This window comes from Chlorocebus sabaeus, chromosome 9 (genome assembly GCF_047675955.1).
Source record: "Chlorocebus sabaeus isolate Y175 chromosome 9, mChlSab1.0.hap1, whole genome shotgun sequence".
NCBI lineage: Eukaryota > Metazoa > Chordata > Mammalia > Primates > Cercopithecidae > Chlorocebus > Chlorocebus sabaeus.
In genome coordinates, this window is record NC_132912.1 from 107,916,446 (window position 1) to 107,938,285 (window position 21,840).

Consider the following 21,840-nt stretch of genomic DNA (forward strand, 5'->3'; position numbering starts at 1 on the left):
TACATATTATAAAGTAACGATTTGCCTTTCTAATAAAATATGAAGGGTCCATGTCTAGCACAGGAGTATTAAATTATTTTCATTTTGTGTATCACCCCTGAGTTATTGGTAGTAGCTCCATAGAAGGCTGTGTTATTGTGCTTTGGTAGAAAAGCTTCTATTGCTATTAGTGTCTCCATGGGCATGAGAAGTCAGGGTGGTGGTAAGCATGCTGTGTAGTGCATTTTGCAAGAAGGGTGGCACTCATGGTATTTAATTATTCAGGATGCTTATAGGGTGGGAGACAGTCTGTGAGTTCTGGTCAAGAAGGCAGATGTGTTATCCAGGAGACTACAAGAGTTTCAATCATCAGCTCAAAGAAGTGAGATCAGCTATACACTCTCAATCTCTTTCACTATTTGGAAATCAGTTTCCTACCTCCAAAGCAATGGTTGTTTAGAGTGTTATTTCTACCTAGCTTCACCACAAATTTTACTCACCGATCAACAAACAGAAAGAATTGTTGTTATAGTGGAAAACAGACCTTGCAATTATTTCGCATCAAATTTATGTCCAAGATGTATGCATTTTATTTTATTTAATAAAACTTTAATCTTCACAGGATCTCAATATGACAGATATTGTCTTTACTTTTCTATGGAGGAAACCGAGTTTCAGTGAAATTTAGGTAATCACCCATGGTTGTATAGCTCAGGAAATGGCAAGGTCAAGGATATGACCTCAGGGCTGTCTGGGTTTATAAAGGATAACACAAGGACAATGATTGATTTCTCATTTCATTTTTCTCTATGTTAGCACCTAATAATTGGTATTCCCAGATACTTTTCTAGATGACTGTAAAAGTGAAATAGGCTCCCATCTTGATAGATGTTAGTGACTGTAAAGCCTTGCTCCATTCCCTATTTAGTGGACTCTTTCTCAGGATCTGTTTCAATTTTGTTTCATATCAGAAACTTTCTGCATCATTAACCAAAGAAAGGCTTAACGGGATTCAGTACAATGTAATCATGGCTGAGCCTCTGAGAGCTGTCCCTCAGATGTACTTAGAGGATTTACTCAAACACCCATCCCTGGGACTCCCCGTGGAGACTGGATGGCAGTGTGGAGAATCATCATGGCATCCACAGCTCTGCTCTTCTCCAGCCCTTTCCTCCACCCTGTGTACCTCTTGCCATGTATTATGCATTCAGAGTGGGAGGAGGGACTGCCTTTGGGTTCCATTCCAGGACTCAGAGGAGCTGTGGAGTCATGACCTCACTGAGTCTCCCCATTGTCCTTCCCTTCCATGTGCCAGCAAGCCTTCCACACCCTGACTGCTAAGCCCAGCTCCTTGGAGAATTCCTTTTCTGGGTCTTTCTCCCATTAAAGATAATTACACTGCTGTAAAAACAGCAGTGCTGATAATTAAGGCAGTTGGGCTGTTGACTGAAAAGTAGACTGTTTAGTCCAGTTCTCTTCCCATTACCATTCTAACTAGAGTATATATGAATTTCAGAGTTTCAGCTGTAAAAAATTTTAATCACTCTGCCTATAACTGTATGACCAGCTAATGGAGTAAATAATCATTTTGAATTTCTGCAAGCAGCCTTTAAGAATCTGAATCAGAATCCTTTAAGAATTCTGAAACCTGATGGTCAGCCAGAATAAGGACTTCTTGGAGTTTCAGAGCAGCAGAGTCAGATGTTAACCAATCGGCTTGATGTGATTGAGGATCTACTATGTACCCAGTACTGTGACTGGTTCTCTCTGTGATACAGGTATTGATTGATTGATTGACTGATTCATTCATTCATTCATTCATTCATTCATTCATTCATCCATTCATTTAATAATCTCATATTGAGCACTTAATATGTTCCTGATACTGTTCTAAATGAAGGGAATGTGATGGTCACAAGACTAAGAAAGTGTTGGTCCTCATTTTGCATTGTCTTGGTGAGGAGATAGAACTGCTTGACCAGACACTGTTCCTAAACAATGCTCAAAAGCATTTAAGAAATTGCTAGACTCTCCAGGACAGTGCTTGCCAGCATGAGGGAGATCTACAATTAAAGAAGATATCCTGGAGGAGGCAAGGATCATGGTAGTTCTCATAGCAGGTAATTTACTTGAGGGGCTCAACTTGAGGACCAGTCAGTGCCCCAAGGGGAAGCAACCCTTGGAAGGAGACTGTGCGGGTGGATGGATGCGCAGGTGAAGGGAGTTGGCGTTCCTGGGTTTAAGCCTGGCCTTGTCATTAACTCACTGGGTGATCTTGGGCCATCACCTTTCCTCCCTGAAGCTCAGTTTCCTTGTGGCAAAATGAAAAGATTACATTAAAGAAAGGCTTTCAAATCTTTACTTTCAAAGTAAAGACAATATCTGTTGTTTTTGGAGAACTGCCTTCCAGGCAACATTGTTGAAGGCATTCCAATATATAAAACAGATACAGTTAGAAGAGATATATATTAAAGAGGGTGAGGGGCTGTATGAGCTTCACCACCCACCCAGACTTTTCATCCGTTTGGGGACACCACAAGGCATCTTTGCAGAACTTAGAACAGCATAGAAAGTTTTGAAAGCAGTGAACCATATGACGCCAGAAGTTCTCTTCTGACCCTAAAACTCCACAGGTTGTCTTGCCCTACAGGTCGCTCCATTTAGTCAGACATATGAAAGGGATTGCTGTTCAGAGGTATTGCCTCAATTCATTTTTCCAATGTCAGTATCAAACAAAAAAAGAGATTTGGGATGTAGTTAATTCCTCAAGCAAGTTGCTGAATCTTTCCTTCCTATCTTCATTCCATTTACATCTACTTGGGGTATAATATGGAGATAATGCAGTAAAAAAGAAATAAAAATCCAAAAAGTAAATAAGACAGTTATGATCCCTGGAGATTATGCTATATATAAGAAATCAATATGTAAATAAGAAAACCACAGTTCCTGCCATAACAGGGTTTATAGTCGAGATAGGGAGAGATACTACATAAGCAAACCAATAAATCAGAATGGTAACTGCCTACTATGATAAGTCTATGAAGAAATAAACATAATTGCGAGAGACAATAATAGGAGGGAGGGCACTTCATTTATTCATGTGTTCCGTCAGTCTCCCAACAAATATTTCTGGAGTTAATGTTCTCCACAAAGCATGGGGCCTCATTTTGGAGATTTTGGAGATCAAGGCAAACAGTAGTGTTTTTCTCCTAGGAGCTTGCAATTTAGTTGGATTCTCATCTCTTATAGTTATTAGGAAACAAAAATAAAATAATATAAAAACATAAAAGACAATTATTTGTGTGAGTGTATAAAATATCCCCAGATTTTGCTTTTGCGACTGGGTCCTATTAAGCGATTTCATGACTGGCAGATCCATGCATACTCTTCCTTCCCCCTTTCTAAACTGGGAGTCAGAGGGTCTGAAGAGAAATCAATCCCTGCAATTTATTTTTAACTTCTTTCTCCTTAGCCAGGATTGATTTTTGTCTTTGTGATCAATGGCACAGAGAATAGCTCCACGGCCCAAGCTGCTGTTCAAGCACTTGGTCTAGTCGGCTCCATGTCTATTGAACAGAACATTATAAGCTGATTATGAAAGTGATGCAATGAAGATGTTTAAAGGATGGGCCTGATTACCCCTACTTTCCTGGGGAGGAATGCTTACAGACAGGGGGATGCAGTGAGCAAGAACCCAGAACTGTCAGGAAGGCAACGTGGCAGGGCATATGGCCGGCCTGCACCCAATGGACAGAGCCTGGTGAAGCAGGGAAGAAGGAGGGGCATTGGAATTAGCTTCTTGTTTGCCATCCTGACTCCCTTTCTCTCTTTTTAGTTTTTCTTTTTCTTCCTTCTACTATTTCATCTTTACTATACCAACTGCTATTAGATTTGGAACTGCAAGCAAACATCTGTTACAAAAAAAAAATACATTAAAAAGATTAGCGTTTCCCTCTCTGCATTTCTTGGGCTTTAAAATTGTCTGATTCTTTAATCTCCATTCTTTCCTCCTTCTCTTCCCTTGTTTTCTTATAATCCAGCTTATGTTTGATAGGAACATGAAATTAGCCACTTCCCACCTCTCCCTCTAGCCTTGCTTGTAACCTCTCGAGGCCAGGCAAGATTGCTTCCTCTTTCTTCTGAGAAAAATGTTCTTGGAAGAGACGCACACCTTATAATAATGTGCAGGGGTAATTCCACGGAATGCAATTAGAACGAAAGTCGGCTGTACCCAAGGTCTTCTGTCTGATTCTCTGGAATAAACGCTTTTAGTTTTACTGCCTGCTCAGGTAGCAACTGTTTCCAGATTGCAGCGTGGAGAAATGATCAAAGTGCTCTTAACATGATTATATTTATTATTTCCTTGTGCTACACAGTTTCTTCTTAGGTATTCTTTGTGTAAGGGGGTCAAGAAGGGGTGGAAGAGATGACTTCCTTAGTTCCTCTGAGATATCTGCCATAAGTACTTGGAAGTTGATTTAATGGGACTGTCCTATATAAGAAACACTCTCATTCTCACTATAGTTATTTTTAAAGATTTGTCATAAACCTTCTTCCCTGGTTTTTACCTCCTGGCTAATTTTCTTTATTACTGAGTAACCTATAATTCTTAGAGATTCAGTTATATTAGTAGTAACAACTAACACCAATTGAGTGGTCAGCATGAGCTAGGCTTGTGAATTAGTGAATTTAATTCTTATGACAGCTTATGTGGTAAGTACAACTCTTCTGTTTCACGGAAGAGGCACTGAAAGGTTAAGCCATTTTTCCCAAGACCACACAGCCAGTAAGCAATGGAATGGAGATTTTGATGTAATCATTTTGGCACCAGAGCCTTCTTTCTGTACCACTGCATAATTCTCCTCCTTAAACAAGAAAGATTCAGAACAACCTACACTTTCTTATTGGCTGGAGGCAAGTTGGGTCAGGAACTGTGTATAGGACAGTGAGTAAGTACGTAGAGCTTTAACACAAAGTAGCTGCTTAAAACATGCATGTTGCATCATTGAATATCCACACACACATAAAACTGGCAGCTTAGAATCTTAAGATATTGCAGTTGAAGAAGACCTTCGGCTTAGGAAACCAGGACCAAGGAATGAGTGATTGTGGACCTCAAGCAATGTGACTTTTCTGAGTCCCTACTTTGTGTCAGCACACGTTGGACCTCACATCGTGAGTGTGGCTCTCTGTTTCAAGGTCCTGAAGCACTTAAATGATCTTCCCAAAGACACATCATAACCAATAGGTGAGGGTGGGGGTTGGAATCCAAGTCTAGGCTTGTTTGCTGGGTTCCTTGTTAATTTTCACAACGAAGGACAAAACAAATAACTTAAAATATGTACAAAGATAAAATTTCTGGTAACTCAGCTATAACTCTTAGCCATTTTTTTCAAGCAAAATTTCATTCCTGCTATGAACTGCCCCTGCAAAGATAAACCAATAAATAAGATTATAATAATGAGAGTATTGAGCAGTGCCATATAGACTTTTTTTGTTAAAGATGTCAAATAGAAACGAAGCAGAGTGTTTATGTCATGTAACACACAGTACACAAACAAAAGTCTACACACACTCACTATTTCTTTCCATTCCCCCAAAACTATCTCTCCTGGTACCAACAACTCACTTTGGGACTTGTGCCCTGCAACCTCTCCAACTTGACTGGTAATCTTTTCTTCCTTCAAGTTCCCTCCCTACCTTTTCTCTCTGTCTCTCCATTTGGTATGTAGAAAAATTCAGCCAGGTCCTGGTTTCTCAAATCTTCCAAACTCAAATCCATCATCACATCTAGCAAATAAAATGTCCTTTAGTGTTGAGAACCTACTCTACTCTTAAGGCAGTGGGAGTATAAGTCACACTTATTTATAGATTACATATAACACTGTGGGTGCATGTACACATATGTGCATGTGTGTATGAATGTCACACTGTGGAGGGTGATCTAAGAGAATCGTTATGCCTACAGTATCTGGAATCTGACAAACATGAGTTTAAATTTCAGTTCAGCCCTCTGCTAGCTGTGTGACTTTGCTGTCTTGTGTCTTAGCTGTCCATCTACAAAATGGAGATAGGATGAGGGTGGATTTTATTGTAATTGTAGAAGGAGCATGAGAACACATTGAGTAAACTGTTGTGGTTCTGAGGAAAGGATTTTATAGCATTTGATCGTCACTCTGCTGAGTACCGTGGCATTATTGCTGGCCTTATATTGTCATTTGTACATCTTGTATGTTAAGTTTGCTTTCCCAAACAGATGGTGAACTCCGTGAGGTGGCAGCTCCACGACCAATGGTACTTAATACAGTCTGGTCACAAAAGTGCTAAACAAGTACTTGCTGATTGACAAATGTAAGACATAGTAGAATGGTGGCCAGTATCCATAATGAGATGTTTAAATATGATTAACGTTCAAGAAATGATCTAAATTTGGCCAGACCCTTAATTATTATGTGGATTCAGCAGTGGGTGGGGAAGAACATCTTGTACTCTGCTTCCCTGTTTCCCGCAGGAAAGCAAGCTCTTTTATAGCCCCTGATTTTCCAAGACATGGTGTTGTCACCCACGCAAAGGAGTATTTGATGTAAAATTCACTACCCATTTGTAAAAATTCATGCAATTGTCTTCTCTTTGTATTTTGCTTATTCTGACTCTGGAAACACAGATTTTAGAAGCCTAGCAAAGTGAAAAGAGCCTGGGGTTACAAGTCAGAAGCTTTGAGCTTGGCTTTAAGTCTTACCTTTTAGTACCAAGATTACCTAAAGCAGCCTGCCTAGGCCTTAATTTTAAAATGAAGGTGTAATTAGGCCTCACTTGCAGGGTTGTGCTCGGATCACATGAGATTCAGTACGATAATAAGAACTAATAACACAGAGTACTCAACAAACATTAGTTGTTATGATGTGAGTGCTAGGTACTAAGAGACTATTACAGATAAGTAAGAACATTATCTAACCTCAAAAATATTACAATATAGCAAGAGACCACAAAACGACCAGCTTCCCTCTAATTTGGGACAACAGCTGGTAAGTGCAACAAGAAAGCCACAAAGAGCCCTGGGAATCAGAGGAAGAAAAGGTGAACTCCAGCTGGGAAATTGGGGTCGGGGGAGCTTAATTAAGGAGAAAGCTTTTGACATAAACCACTGTGAAATTCATTGATGCTGAAGTGATCTGGGTCAGGCTGAGTCCCTCAAATAACTTGTCCTATACTAGCCATTCTTTGCAAAGTCTCTGGCGTAGACACTTTAGGCTCATTCAGGGCTGCACCATGTAGTGGTCATTGTCAGGGTTTAGAGACACAAGTTCAAATCCAGGCCCTGCCACCTTGGAGCTAAATACCTGATGCATGTCAGTTAAATTATCAGTAAAGCAGGCTTCATGCTATTTCCTTCATGGGGTCATAGTGTGCAAGAGCAGACGGTGCATATTCCATGGTAAGCATAGAGCCTGACCCTCCAACAATGTTGCTTGTGCTGGCAGAGGACAGGAGAGGCATGGCACAGAGAGCATGATGGGGAAGCTCCAAGGAGTAGCAGTTGGCATTTCACAAATATTCATGGCTCTCTTGGGGAGGCAGCAGTGTTTTCTGAGAAACAGCTTGACAGATGGCTTAAATCCGTCTACTGCTGTCCCGAAATTCACTCATGAGACATGCAAATCCCATGTTGGTGAAACTTTGCTGTCGTATCTAGAAGCCCACGTGTATCTCCAGAAATCCCATGCCCCAAAGAAGCATCCCTAATTCTCTAGAAAATGAATGATTTTGTTTGCCTTGCTCTTTCAGGATATTTAAAGTATTTTGAACATATCAATAAAGTTATTCTCTAAGCAGCTATATGTACCTGCCATTCATGCCATGTGGCTGAAGATGTTTCTGTTCTATAGCTGTGCCCATCATTTTCTGCTTCTCCTTCTCATATTATGTATTGCCTATAGCCCCTCCTTCTGTGCATAGGTGAAGCTACATGAGCAAATTTCAGTGCCCCACACAATCATTAGGATGGGAATTTATGGATCAACAGCATATTTTGTCAGTGAATACACTTCTAAAAGCTTGGGTTCCTGGGAACATACCATAGGTCTATTATAACAATCTAATCATTGTATTTGTAGAGCATTTTCTGGTTACATGAAAGCATTTTATTATCTCATTTACTCACAAGAATCTTGTGAGAGAAAGATAACCATAATTAGTTCTTTTTTTATATGAAAATAACCCCCAAACTCCAAGATATGGGTTACATTGTCTAAAATTGCATCTCTAATAAATGGTGGAGCCGAAAATAAAATCACAGATGTTACACTGTGAAGGAACAGGTAACACCTTTTCCCTTCTCCTCTCTCACCATTTTGATTTTATTTTCTGAAGTACTGGGGTACTATAGAAAAGACAGAGGCTAGTATCTAGTTTGAGAATATTTCAGTTAAATAATTGACCTCATAGTGTCCACTCATAAAAAGGAATTAGGCTATTTGATGTATCAAGTTAAATGAAAAACTTATACAAGTATTGGACAACCATATAAGCTAGACCTCATGCAATATCTTCTTTAACCTCCTCTCAGTTCCATTTTCTTTGCTTTTTCTTCTTCTTCTTCTTCTTCTTCTTCTTCTTCTTTTTTTTTTTTTTTTTTTTTTTTTAACAAAACCCTATCAATCCACAGTCCACAAGGAACAGAACTGTTTTTGAGCACAGAGAGGGGGCAATGTTTTGATAGCAAGTTTGAAGATTTCTCTTTAGAGGTTTCTTGGGCAGTGCTTTCCTTTTCTTTCCCATGAAGCTCTGTGTTCTTGTCTGTAACACTGAAAGTACTCGCTCTTGTTACATTATTTGGGAGTCTTCAAATGCTCCTGAATTTTGGACACTAGGATGATAATGATAACTCAAGTTCATATCTGTCATTTTGTATTTCTGCCCTTATTTTTGCTCTTTTACCCTCTCAAATACACACACATACACACACAAAAATAGGAAGGAGAAAGTGCAAAGAACTTCCATTTTGAAAGCTCAGGTGAGCATCCCGAGAACTTCTTACCCTCTGTCTAAATCATGAAAACCAGAACACAAAGATAAGTCTTGAAGCCATTAATGGTCAGATCTCTTGGAGATCTCCATTTGTGGTTTCCTCTAGAAATTCATCTTGGCTGAGGGCAAGGAGAATTTCTATCTTTTATCCCTGATCAACTGTGATCAGGCGGCACACATGGCTACCCCAGCACCACTTGAAGCCTCCAGGTTGCATACATAAACTGCCACCATAGTCAGTCTCCAGAAGGCCTCTAAGATGTTAGACTGGTGCAGGCATTTTTGCCTCCAGTTCTGCTGGCTCAGATAATATGCATTGAGTACTTGCTATGTGCCAGCTGCAAGGCTAAAGCTCTTTCTATATTGAATTATATTTGATCCTTATGATAACTTTTCAGTTGATAGTACTAATATCTGCATTTTCCACAAGAGAAAATTAGGAAAGTTAAATTACTTGTACAAGGTCACCAAACCAGAAAGTGGTATGAGCGGGATTTAAACCCAGGTCTGGGATCCCAGCTAATGTGCTCTGTTACTTACTGTGCAATTGGAAACTGATTGAGTCCAGACCCTTTATTATACTTGAAGGAATAGTGTCAGAGGGTCAGGCATGCTAATTCTTCTGCTAGTTTTGTGTGTGGTCTAGACCCAAACTCTTTGTCCCATGCTTTCCTAACCCACCACCCTTTCTCTGCCTTACTAGCATTAACAATAGGCAGTAAATGGTCCAAGAATTGCTCGGCAGGGCTGCTGAAGGTGGCAGTTGTGCCATCAGTATTTATTGACCAGTGAGTGTGCTGACAACCTCAGCATGCATCTTCCTTTCAGTACCTCCCCTACACACACACACACACACACACACACACACACACACACACAGAGCAATATTGGCTTCAATGTCAACTACCTTATTATCTCATGTCTATTCTTGCTGAAACTATTTGGTGGCTATTATGTTAGGGCACCAATAAAAGATTTTATGTGCAAATCTGTTTCAGAGGAGGCCCAGCCATAGTGTGATGCACACGTTGGGTAATAGACCCACTCTTTCTAGACAGATAAAACTGCATCAATATTGCAGAGCCTCAAGGACATAAAATGAGCAAACATCAGTTAGACAAACACTAAATTCAAAGTCAAACAGTCTAACAGAGGAGATGACATGCTGATAGGATGCCATGTTGTTCCAAATGCTGTACTACACTTTGATTCTGACTCATAGTGTGGTCCCTAGGAAAGCAGTGTTGGAAAATCAGCTCAAGATGGCAGAAGCAACTGATTCATCCATGCATAAGACTCCAGGGCCAGACTGACATGTACAGCAACTTCCTGATGAATCTTGTGGCTGTTTATAGACTCCTGTGGTCCAATATTTGGAAGCCTGTTTTGTTTTATGTTGCTCTTAAGATAAATATGATATTTGAAGGAATTATGTAAGTGGAGAGAGTAAAGCCCCAAAACATCAAGATTTATTTTAAGTAATATGAACTGAAAGAATGAGCAAAGGAGTTACAAAAGTCAATTGTGCATCATAACATCTTGACTGTTCCTTTTGTTTCTTTAAAGAGGAGGAAACACTGCAGAGGCAGTGTGAGAAGTAACTAAGGTGTACCCTTAGAGGTAGTCATTTCTCTTGGCTTAGACAGATTATTCACATAATATTCGATGCAGCACAATCCTCTAACTGGAAAAGCTTCCACATGTCATTTCTTATTAATACAACAGCTCTCCTGTAAGCCCAATTATGGTTCCTGTTCACAAATTCCCATAGCAACACCAAGTACTTCTGTGCAACAATGTAGCATTGATTTTTCAGAACTTGGAAATTGATAGGAACCCTCACATAGAAAGACCTGCCTTGGCCGTGGGCACATTAGTCTATTCTTGCATTGTTATAAATACCTGAGACTGGGGAATTTATAAAGAAACGAGGTTTAATTAGTTCATGGTTTTACAGGCTGTACGGGAAGCATGATGCTGTCATCTGCTTAGCTTCTAGGGAGACCTCGGGAAACTTACAATTATGGGGGAAGGTAAAAGGGGAGCAGACACATAATATGGCCAGAGGAGAAGCAAGAGAAGAGAGAGGAGGTGGTACACACTTTTGAACAACCAGATATCACAAGAACTCACTATCGCACCGACAGCACCAAGGGAAATGGTGCTAAACCATTCATGAGAAATCTACCCACATGATCCAATCACCTCCCACCAGGCCCCACCTCCAACATTGGGGATTATACTTCAGTCTGGTATTTGGGTGTGGACACACATCCAAACTATATCAGTGAACATATTTTCTGGGAATTGAAAATTAAGTGACATGGGACCCATTCCCCTCCACGTAGAGGTCTGGAAATTTCACATAGCCTGAGGGACCAGCATAACCTTTAAAAGTCAGATAAACTTGGGTTCAAATTCCAGCTCCGCCATTTATTTGTTGTGTGTCTTTGAGTATGTTATATAATTTTCCTACACCGGTTTCCCTATCTGAACATAAAATAGAAGGCTAGTGTGTACAGAGAAATGGTTGGCATATAACAAATGCTCAAAAATATTATTAATATCTTTAACATGTATGGTACTGGCAGTGCTATTAACAATAATGATAATAATGATAATTATTCTTGTGGATATTAAATAATGTCATTAAAGTAAAGCACCCAATATAGAATAGATACTCAAAAATATTTGCTTCTGACTCTCTTCTAAGATTACCTGTGTCTACTTATAAATTCTAGAAACAGTCTAAGTTTTCTCCTGTCGTAGAAACAGGCTCAACTCCTAAATCCCCAAAGAGAGCTAGGAAATGACTCAAGGCCCTTTGGTTCTAATTTTTCGGGGCATGTTTCTGTCTTTCCTCCAGGGCAAGCCGTCATCCAGAAACAAGGATAAATGAAAAAATAAAGGATCTGTCAGATTAGGCTTGGTCACAGCAAGAGCGGGAACAAGTCAGAAGAGACAGATGTGTTTAATGGCCAATGCATTTGTCCAAAGGAATCATTTTCACTGGCCAGGAGCCCAATTAAACCTGTAAAATGGAAATCCAGAAAATCAGATTAACGAGCCAGTCATTAGTAAGGAAAAGACCCAGCTAATTCTGTGTTTAGCGTGACGGATGGGCCCAGAGCAAATAATTGGATGACATTCATCAAATATAAAATAAAAGGTGTCACCGAAAGGAAAAGTGGTAATAATCTTTGGGATTTACAGTGCCAGAAAATTTGCTTGTAAGGAAGAGAAAAGTTCATCAAAACAGATTAATAGTCACTAAACTTTATTTCTTTCTTGTGTGCCAGAGAGCCACATGATCACAGAGAAGCAGCAAATGCATGCATCAGCCTGCTTTTGTGAGGACTCTGCCCCTGAAGGGGTGTGCGATCTATTTGAAAATAAATTCCTGCTTTTGTGAGGACTCTGCCCCTGAAGGGGTGTGTGATCTATTTGGAAATAAATTCCTGCTTTTGTGAGGACTCTGCCCCTGAAGGGGTGTGCAATCTATTTGAAAATAAACTCCTTTGACCCTCCAGGAATCAGGCAGGGCTTGAGAGTTCTTCACTACATCTATGTTTTAGTCAATATCCAATGGAGGAAACCAAACTCAAAGTCTTTCTGCTTAAGCAGATTAATTCCAACAATCTGTTGTGCAGTAAGTCAATAAATATTGGCCCCCTGCTGTGTATCTGCCCCTATGATGTGTGCTCACTCCTGATTAAGGGTTCAGGTGCAGACTGGAGTTGGAAAACCCAGGTTTATAAGGGTTCAGGTGTAGGTGGGAGTTAGAAAGCCCAGGTTTATATTCTGGCTGTAACAATGAAAGTCTATATGACGCTGGGCAAATTAGTGGCTCTCTCTCAGCTTCAGTTTTCTAACCTGTATGAAATATTATTGCATGATATTATCATTATTCTTGGTTTTATTACCTCACTTCTGCTCTCCTAAGAAGATATTATTTTAAAAATATAGCACCGGACTAGATGCAGTGGCTCACATTTGTAATTCCAGCACTTTGAGAGGCTGAGGCAGGAGGACTGCTTAAGCCCAGGAGTGGCTTTGATCACTTTGAGACCAGCCTGGGCAATAGAGGGAGACCCAGTCTCTAAAAAACATAAAAAAATAAAATTAGTCAGGTATGGTGGTTTGTACCTGTAGTCCCAGCTACTTGGGAGGCTAAGGTGGGAGGATTTCTTGAGCTGGGGAGGTCAAGGCTTCAGGGAACCATGATTGTACCACTGCACTCTAGCCTGGGTGACAGAATGAGACCCTGTCTCACAAAATAAAATTTAAAACTACAGCACCAGTGTCAAAACAGATTTTCTGGGAATGCAGGGAAACAAAACCATATACACACGTGATTTTTAAAAAGTTTTTCACAAAAGATGTTGGAATCAAGATAATCTATTGTGTTATTGTGGTGAAATAAAAAAGATGGACAGAGGATTCTTCTTAGTCACAGAAGGAGGAGCACAGCCTTAGAGCCAAACTTTCTGAGGTTTAAATCTGTCTTATCTTGGACAAGTCACTCAAAATCTCTGTAGGGTTGTTATGAGGATTAAATTAGGTAATTTTCATAAAGGGTATGTGCAGTTCTGAAGTGTGGTAGATGTGCTCGATTAATGACTGTCTTATTATTTTTATTATATGTATCCACTGGTCATCTGCCAGAAGACCAGTTCTCTCAGTCTCTTTCTGCTTATAAACAATGGAAATTTATTTTTCACAGTTCTAAAGGCTGGGAAGCCCCAGATTAAGGCACCAGCAGGTTAGGTATCTATTGAAGGCCTGGTGTCTGCTTCCAAGATAATGCCTTGAATACCGAGTCCTTACATGACAGAAGGGCAGAAGGGACAAAAAGGAAAAAAAAAAGAAAAAAGAAAAAAGAAAATAAAAGAAAAAAGAAGCCTATCTAGTTTTCTCCAGCCCTTTTATAAGGCACTTTTCCTTTCCTGAGGAATAAGCCCTCATGGCCTAATCACCTCTTGAATGACCCCAACTCTTAATACCGTTGCAGTAGGGATTAAGTTTCAACAAGAATTTAGGAGAGGACAGAAACAATCAGACCATAGCGTTCCACCCATGGCCCCACAAATTTATGTCCTTCTCACATATAAAATACATTCATTTCATCCCAGTAGCTTCAAATGTCTTAAGTTGTTCCAGCATCAACTTTAAAATTTAGGTCTAAAGTCTCATCTACATATCGTCTTAATAAGATGTGGATGAGACTCAAGGTGATTCATCCTGAGGCAGATTCCACTCCAGCTGCGAGCCTGTGAAATCAAACAAGTTATGTGCCTCTGAAATACAATGTATGGGACAATCATTCCAATTTCAAAAGTGAGCCAAAGGAAGGAAGGAGGGAACAAGTAACAAGTCTCAGGGAAGTCCAAAACCCAACAGGGTAAACAACCTTAAATCTTGAGGCTTAAGAATAATTTTCTTTCACTCCATGTCCCACCTTCCAGACTGTGGGGTGAGGATTAGGTCTCCAAGGCTCTAGGGGACTCTACACCCATGGTTTTGGGTAAGTGTAGCACATGTAGTAGCTGTGATAGATTAGAGTCCATGCCTGCAGCTCTCCCAGTCTGGTATTGCACCTACAGGTCTGGGGTCTGGCGAGGGCTTCCCCTCCACAGTGGCTCCATTAAGCATTGCCCTAGTGAGGACTCTTTGCAGTGGCCCTGCCCTGATGGCTCCACTGGGCATCACTCTAGGGAAGACTCTGCTATGACCCTAGCCTTATGTTGGTCCTTTGCCTGGGCTCCAAGGCTCTCTTGGGCATCCTTTAAATGTAAGTGGAGGTAGCCCTGCTTCCACGGCTGTTGTACTGTGTGTGCCTGCAAAGTTACCACTATGTGGATGCTGCCAAAGTTTATTGCTTGTGTATTCTGGAGCAGCAACTGGAGCCGAACTTGGGTTTGCTTGAGCCTCAGCTGCTCAAGGAGAGTCACACTAGAATGTGGCGATCAGAGACTTGAGATGGTACTGGACAGAGAGCCCCAACATCCCGTGGGAGCCTGGCTCCTCCCTTCAAATTGTTTTCCCCTCAAGGCCCTGGCACTCTGGGCCTGTGATGGGCATGGCAGCCTCGAAGATCTCTGGTATACCTTCTGGGCCATTCTTTCATTGCTCTGATGAATAACATCTGGCTGCCTTCTATCTGTACTAATCTTATCAAATGGTCCCTTGGCCACACCCTTGGTGTTCTCTCTCAAACTTGCCTTTTTAAACTTTACATGGCCAGGCTCAGAATTTTCCAAATCTTTAAGTTCTGTTTCCCTTTCAATTGTAAGCTCTGTCTTTAATTCATGTCTCTCTTCTTGCTGTTTACTGTAAATGGTCAAAAAAAACCATGCAGCACTCTCCACATTTGCTTTGATAGTTCTTCCAGATATCCTTGTACATTGCTTACAATTTCTGCTTTCTACAAGTCTTTAGACACAAGCACAATTAAGCCAAGTTTTTTGTCACTTTATATCAAGGATGACCTTTCCTCTAATTTCCAATACCTTACTCCTCATTTCCATCTAAGACCTCAACAGCATTGCCTTTACCGTCTGTATTTCTACAAGTATTCTGTTCATGACCAGGTAAGTAATTTCTAAGGAAACTTAAATTCTCTCTACAGCTCCCCACTTCTTCTGAAGAAAGGCCCTTACCAGAATTGCCCTTAATGCTCTGTTTAAAGCAATATAGGGTTTTTTTTTTTTCTAGTATTCACGTCAAAACTGTTTCTACATCTATTCATTACCTGATTCCAAAACCACTTTCATATTTTTAGGTATTTGTTATAGCAATACCAATACTAATTCAGTACCAATTTCTGTCTCAGATAATTTCTGCTACTATAACAAAATTATTTAGACTACATAGTTTATTTCTCACATTGGTAGAGGCTGGGAAGTCTATGACAAAGACACCTGCAGGTTGGATGTCTGATGAGGGCTTGGTCTTTGTTTCCAAGATGGTGCCTTGAACACTGTGTCCTCACATGGCAGAAGTGATGAAAGGGAAAAAAGAAAGTTAGTTAGTTTTCTCTAGCCCTTTTATAGAGCACTAATCCCTTCATGATGGCATAGCCCTCATGTCCCAGTCATGTCCTCAAGGCCCCACCTCTTAATACTGTTGCACTGAGGAATAATTTTCAACATTCATTTTGGAAGGGACACAAACATTCAAACCATAGAACCAGCATTGTCTAGGAATGAAGTAGGTCACAACCTTGTAATAAGCTATAGAAGAATAATTATAGGAATGTGTGTGCCATGAGAGTGAATGTTGAAAGTGCTATAGAAATGAAAAGAACAAAGTTCAGTAATTGAGAGATAGGAGAAATTAGAATGAATTGGTAGCATTCAAAAACCCTTCCATGAACTCATAGGATTTACACTGAGGTTTAATGCATCAGTTGGATTTTGGCAAGTACAGAAAAGGACACAGTCAGGACAAAGGAAGATTGGCAGGATGAAGCTTGGTATCTCTGGGAGATACTACAGTATCAGAGGTACTTGGAGACCCCAGGGCTCTGTGGCCTTCATGTAGCCCCTTTATGTTTTGGACCATTCGACAATGCATTTAAAGTATAATTTCTATCTTCATTATTTACTGAAGCACAAACTTTCCTGGGTTGTGTGTGAGCTTGTAAGAGAGTCTTTGCTTGTGCAGGGCTATGATAGACATGGGAGGATGAGTTCTCAAGGCTGTGGGACTGATCACACTATCAATGGGACCACTCTGTTCTCTTTTGACAATTGGTGACTTGGAAACCCCAATGCACCCAGCCTTACCCTGGACTTCTGATAAGAGGCGGAGTGGTGCTATCATTTTGTTCCCTATTGAGGTGGCTGGATCTTCCAAGGAGAAGCTCCTTTTAATTGATGATCTCTGGCTAGCATTCAGGGATGGGACTTGCTTCTCGGATGCTGGTCTGCTTTCCCAAGAACATGTTTGGTGAGGTTCAGGGTGACCTGTAGAGAGATGGTTATTAAGCATGATAGGTGAGCAGGGGATATATTTTGGGGGTGTAAAAGCTTTGTCATCAGGTATAAGGACTCCTTTGGGGGTGATGAAAATGTTTTAGAACTAAATAGAAGTTTTGGCTGGATCACACACTGTGAATGTACTAAATGACACCAAATTGTACACTTTAAAATTATTAGACTATGAATTTTACCTCAAATTAAAAAAAAAAAAACACTTTCTCATCATTGTAAACACAGAATTCAGGAACATATCTACATCTGAGAGAGAGGCAGGGGTCAGGGCAGATGAGGAGCACAGAGGTCTATGCAAATTGTTGTTAAAAGTCTAGTTCTGAGGTGTTCAAAGTGTGGTTCCCAGACCAGCAGCATCGGCATCACCTGGAAATTTATTGGAAAAAAATTTTTTTTTTTTTTTGAGACAGAGTCTCGCTCTGTCGCCCAGGCTGGAGTGCAGTGGCCGGATCTCAGCTCACTGCAAGCTCCGCCTCCTGGGTTCGCACCATTCTCCTGCCTCAGCCTCCCGAGTAGCTGGGACTACAGGCCCCTGCCACCATGCCCAGCTAATTTTTGTATTTGTAGTAGAGGTGGGGTTTCACCGTGTTGGCCAGGATGGTCTCGATCTCCTGACCTCGTGATCTACCCGCCTCGGCCTCCCAAAGTGTTGGGATAACAGGCGTGTGCCACCGCGCCCCACCTATTAGAAAATTCTTGATCCCCCCACCCAGATCTATTGAATCAGAGACTCTGCAGATGGGCCCCAGGAGTCTTGAGTTTTAACAAGCTTTCCAGGTGATTCTGATGCATGCTGAAGTTTAAAAACTTTTGATCTAGTTTCTGGGTTAGCAGGTATGTTCACATGTGTTGGTTTTCTAATTAAATGTAAAACCAAATTAAACAAATACATACAATCATGTGAGAACTAATGGTGACTGTGTTTTCAGATCTAAGGATAACATTTTATGCACTGGAGACTTATTTGGAAAAGGATAAAGACTTCCTAGCAACCTATCGATGTTAATATAGCAACACCCATCTCTAAACCAACACAGAACAATATAGATTCAGAACAGATGTTGCATCAAAATAAAAAAGTTTTAAAGTCCTGAAATATAAGGCAAGAATGATGGTAATTAGATATGGATGTTGCTCCCTGAACATCAGGGTGAAAACCAGTCTCTCTTCTTGGTTCACAGCATAAGTCTTTGCACCAAGTTTTTTCCAAGTCTCTGCCTTCGTGCTGACTCTGACATCTGCTCTACCTGGCAGCGTGTGGTGCCTGCTTTGTGGGCTTCCAATCTGTGCAGAGCAAGGGGTAGCCATGGGAGATGTCATCTCCCTCCCCGAGTGAGGAGAGATGGGTGGCTTCAGTAGAGATGTTACAGCTCTTCTGCTCCCAGCAGGGCCTGTGGCTGGCTGCCAGGTTTGGATCAGACTGGGAGGACTGGCCTGTCTCCAGCCTGTGCTTGGACCTTAGTGAGAATGAAGCATGTGCCTCGAGTAATTGCCTCCTCAGCGCAGCAGCCTGGTTGCTATTGTTGTCCTGCTATTTTCTCTGAACAAGCCGTGTTATCTTCTCCTGTGAATATTAATTTCCCCTGAGTTAGGATAATTGGGCCGAGAGCAGCCATCTGCAGAGCTCTGCCATGTTGGCAGGGCTTTTCAGCAGGCCCTGGCCAGAGGACCATTTCTTGGAGTGGTTTCCACTTTCCTCCCATTAAGAATCTATCCTTTCGCAAGTGAGGTTACAGGGCTTGTCCCTGAGCCTTCTAGCCAGAGATAACACAGTTGGGACTCAAACCCAGGATTTCTGAATTTCACATTTGGAGTTCTTCCTCTACCTTTTGATATTTTTAAGTATCTTGTACATGGAAAGAGTCAATAAATATCTGCTCAATACATGGATTTATAAATAGGAGGGAAAGAAATCTGTGCTTAGATCAGAAGTGAGATTACATTTCAAAATAATGAGAGCTTTGAACAGTAGTCATTATTCAGATCCACGAAAAAATACATTTGACAATTGTGTTATGGTTGGAATGAATTAATAAACAATTCAAAAAGAATAAATAGATCATGGGTGTAGCCCACATTGATAGCTCCTCTGTTTTTAGTTGAAAATACTTACTAGGTATGTACCGTGTGCAGAGCACAGTGACCAAATGGAGTCAGTCCCTGTTCTGAGGGAGAATCTCTCAGTGGGAAAGATTGTTGTAATTGCCCACCTGTGATCTAAGCACCATGCAATGAGAGCAGCTCAGAGTGCCATGGGATTAGAGACCCAAAGCCAGCAAGGAATATTCTCTAAAAGGTAATTACAAATCCATCGTGGTTGTTGATAGGAGAGCTAATACTTTCCAACTTGTGCATGATCTGTGGCCTCATCTGATCTCTTTATGTTTCCCCCACAATCTAGGTAACAACTGGTGGAAGAGCCAGCTACTACGTGTCTTATCGAAGAGAGGCCTTTGCTCAGATAAAGCTGCCTAAGTACTCGTTGCCAAAGGTACTGCATGCACCACCAGCGGTCCTGGGTCCCTCCAGGCAAAGGGAGGGTTGGAGAGGCTGTCTTGTTGGGCAAATGGGAGGCTTGATCTGTTTGGAAGGACTGTTGACATTTAGACTCACTCACCGCCAAGTCGTTCAGCCTCCCTTAATAGTGTACAATCTGGGTTCTGTATTCCTGTCTCAGCTGGGTACCAGCCAAGAGCTTTGATTTCCTGTAACTCAAAGGTCTGGTATAACCTTGGGTCATTTCCCAGGGGCAGTAATGAAAGGAACACTAGCTTTGGAATCTCCTCTGAGGGGCTCTCCCTTTTGCAAAGGGCTTTATCACCAAATAGAAGGCCAAACTCCGGCAGGAGGACAGATGCTATATGAGTGTGCATAAAAGTGCACAGACAAGTCTGGTGGTTTTCTTGCTGCTTTCTACATTTTAAGGCTAAACAGAAATGTATTGTCTATGTTTCTACTCCCCCCAACCACCATGAGTAATTAAAAAGGGGTAAACTAATAGAATGTTAATATCAAATGTTGGCATTTTAACATTTGATTTAACTCTTCTGTTGAAAAATCATAAAGCTTACTTTGGGGACCCCATTCCTTGTGAACATTGGCTTCTGGAGGGAGATGGACCTTAGAACCTCATTGTGAAAATGGACAGGTTATAATTGCGTCACTTAATGAAGCTGCAAAGCAGAAAAATCTCAGGCTGAACACATATCAAGTGTAATGTTGCAAAGACTTGGGTCTCTAAGCTGGTGCTAAGGAACATATTATGAAAAGTTAAATGAGGACAGAGGTGGAGGAATTATGGCATGAGAAAGTGGATAATTTCCTACCCCCAGTTGTTATTTTTCATTCATTAATTTATGCATGCATGTATTCATTCATTTATTCTTTTATGCATCCGTTCAACTATTCTTTCTCCATTTAACTTTTACTCTGTGAACTAAACTCTGTGAATAGAGTAGTGAATAAGATACAAATCGTCCCTGCCTTCATGGATGTTATGTTCTGGAAAAAAAAGACACTGAATAAGCAATGATAGGTATGAGAAGTTCAAGGGCCTATAGAAGTTCAAGGGCCGTCTTGGCCTACAAGGTACTTTTAGTCAACTATGGGAAGGGAGGGCAGTGTCCTAGAAAAAGTGATGTTTAAGTTGACACAAGAAAAATAAAGGAGTCAATTCTGCAAACAAAGCTGGGGAGAAGCTGATAGAAGATATATGCATAGGCCCGATCTTAAGAGAGCACACTTCATTCAACAAACTGAAAAGCCATCTTGAGAGACTGGGTTGCAGAGAGGCTGGTAAGGTCAGTAGAGATCACTTTAGGTAGCTTCAAGGGCCATGGGAACCAATTTCTTATTTTCTCTACCCTCTCTCTGATTAGCTTTATGGGACCATTGTGTAGTATTGTGTTTGCAGGATGTACCCATCAGATGTTCTAAACGCAAACAGGAAAGAGGTATTCCAGCTTGGATAAGGTTAGAAAGGGGAAATTCACAGTTATGCTCTTTCTAAAGGACAATGCCTCATTACACTAACCTGACAGTCTCCCATGTTTCTAAACCTAGGAAATGAGTTTAGGGAACTTTCCACGCCATCTCCCTGAGGTAGGGATTATTTTATCTCTGTATGTGTGCATATTTTATGTATTTTTAACCTTCTCAGGAAAACAAACCGTTCACTCCCCTGGACAGTGTGGCTGCAGGTGGGGACAAATGAGACCCTGAATTGATCACAGCCCTAGAACACTCCGTTAATGATTAGCAACCCCGAGGCAATTTATTGTGGTGGAATGCCATCCGCTCAGTCCCTTTTATAGAACCTCATCCAGAGCAGCTTCTCATTAATATGAGGGCTGCTGTGAAAATAGCTGGATGGTTATCGATCCCCTTTATTAGCCAGTGCTGGCCCAGGTTTTCATAGTCAAAGCTGAAGAGGTGGGGACAGAGAGGGTGGAGGGAGATTGGTTCTTTCCATTGTTTAACAATGGAAATGGCTTTTAAGCAAGTTGTTTCTGTTCCATGCAGTGCCATGGATGCTTTTAGGTGGTTTGCTTAGAAACAAAGGCGTGAAGAGTTCCCTGTCATCATTGCCCTCGCAGCTCTGCTCCCAGCTTACATGTTCAGAATAGGCTCTCCTGGAGTACTCCATAGCTCTGGAGTGTTTGGCAGAGAATGAAATGAGCACCATTAACCAAAAGCAGGGTTATTAGGAGCCGCAGCCTTGTGCTGAGCCCTCCATAACTCAGTCCTTGGGCATCAGGTTGGTGCTCTCAGTCCAATAGGCATGAAAAGCACACAGCAGCAGAGGGCATGGGGCAGGTGATAGGGAGCAGGTAACCTAGGA

The 21,840-nt window shown here is 41.1% G+C and overlaps 1 protein-coding gene across 1 annotated transcript in view; it reads left to right on the forward strand.

Moving 5' to 3' along the window:
• The window catches only part of SORCS3 (sortilin related VPS10 domain containing receptor 3), a 621,661-nt gene that overhangs the window by 469,982 nt on the left and 129,839 nt on the right, over positions 1–21,840 (forward strand). The window contains exon 8 of the mRNA XM_007964048.3: positions 19,402–19,491. Within this exon, the coding sequence (XP_007962239.3) occupies positions 19,402–19,491 (90 nt within the window). The remainder of the gene's footprint in view (positions 1–19,401; positions 19,492–21,840) is intronic.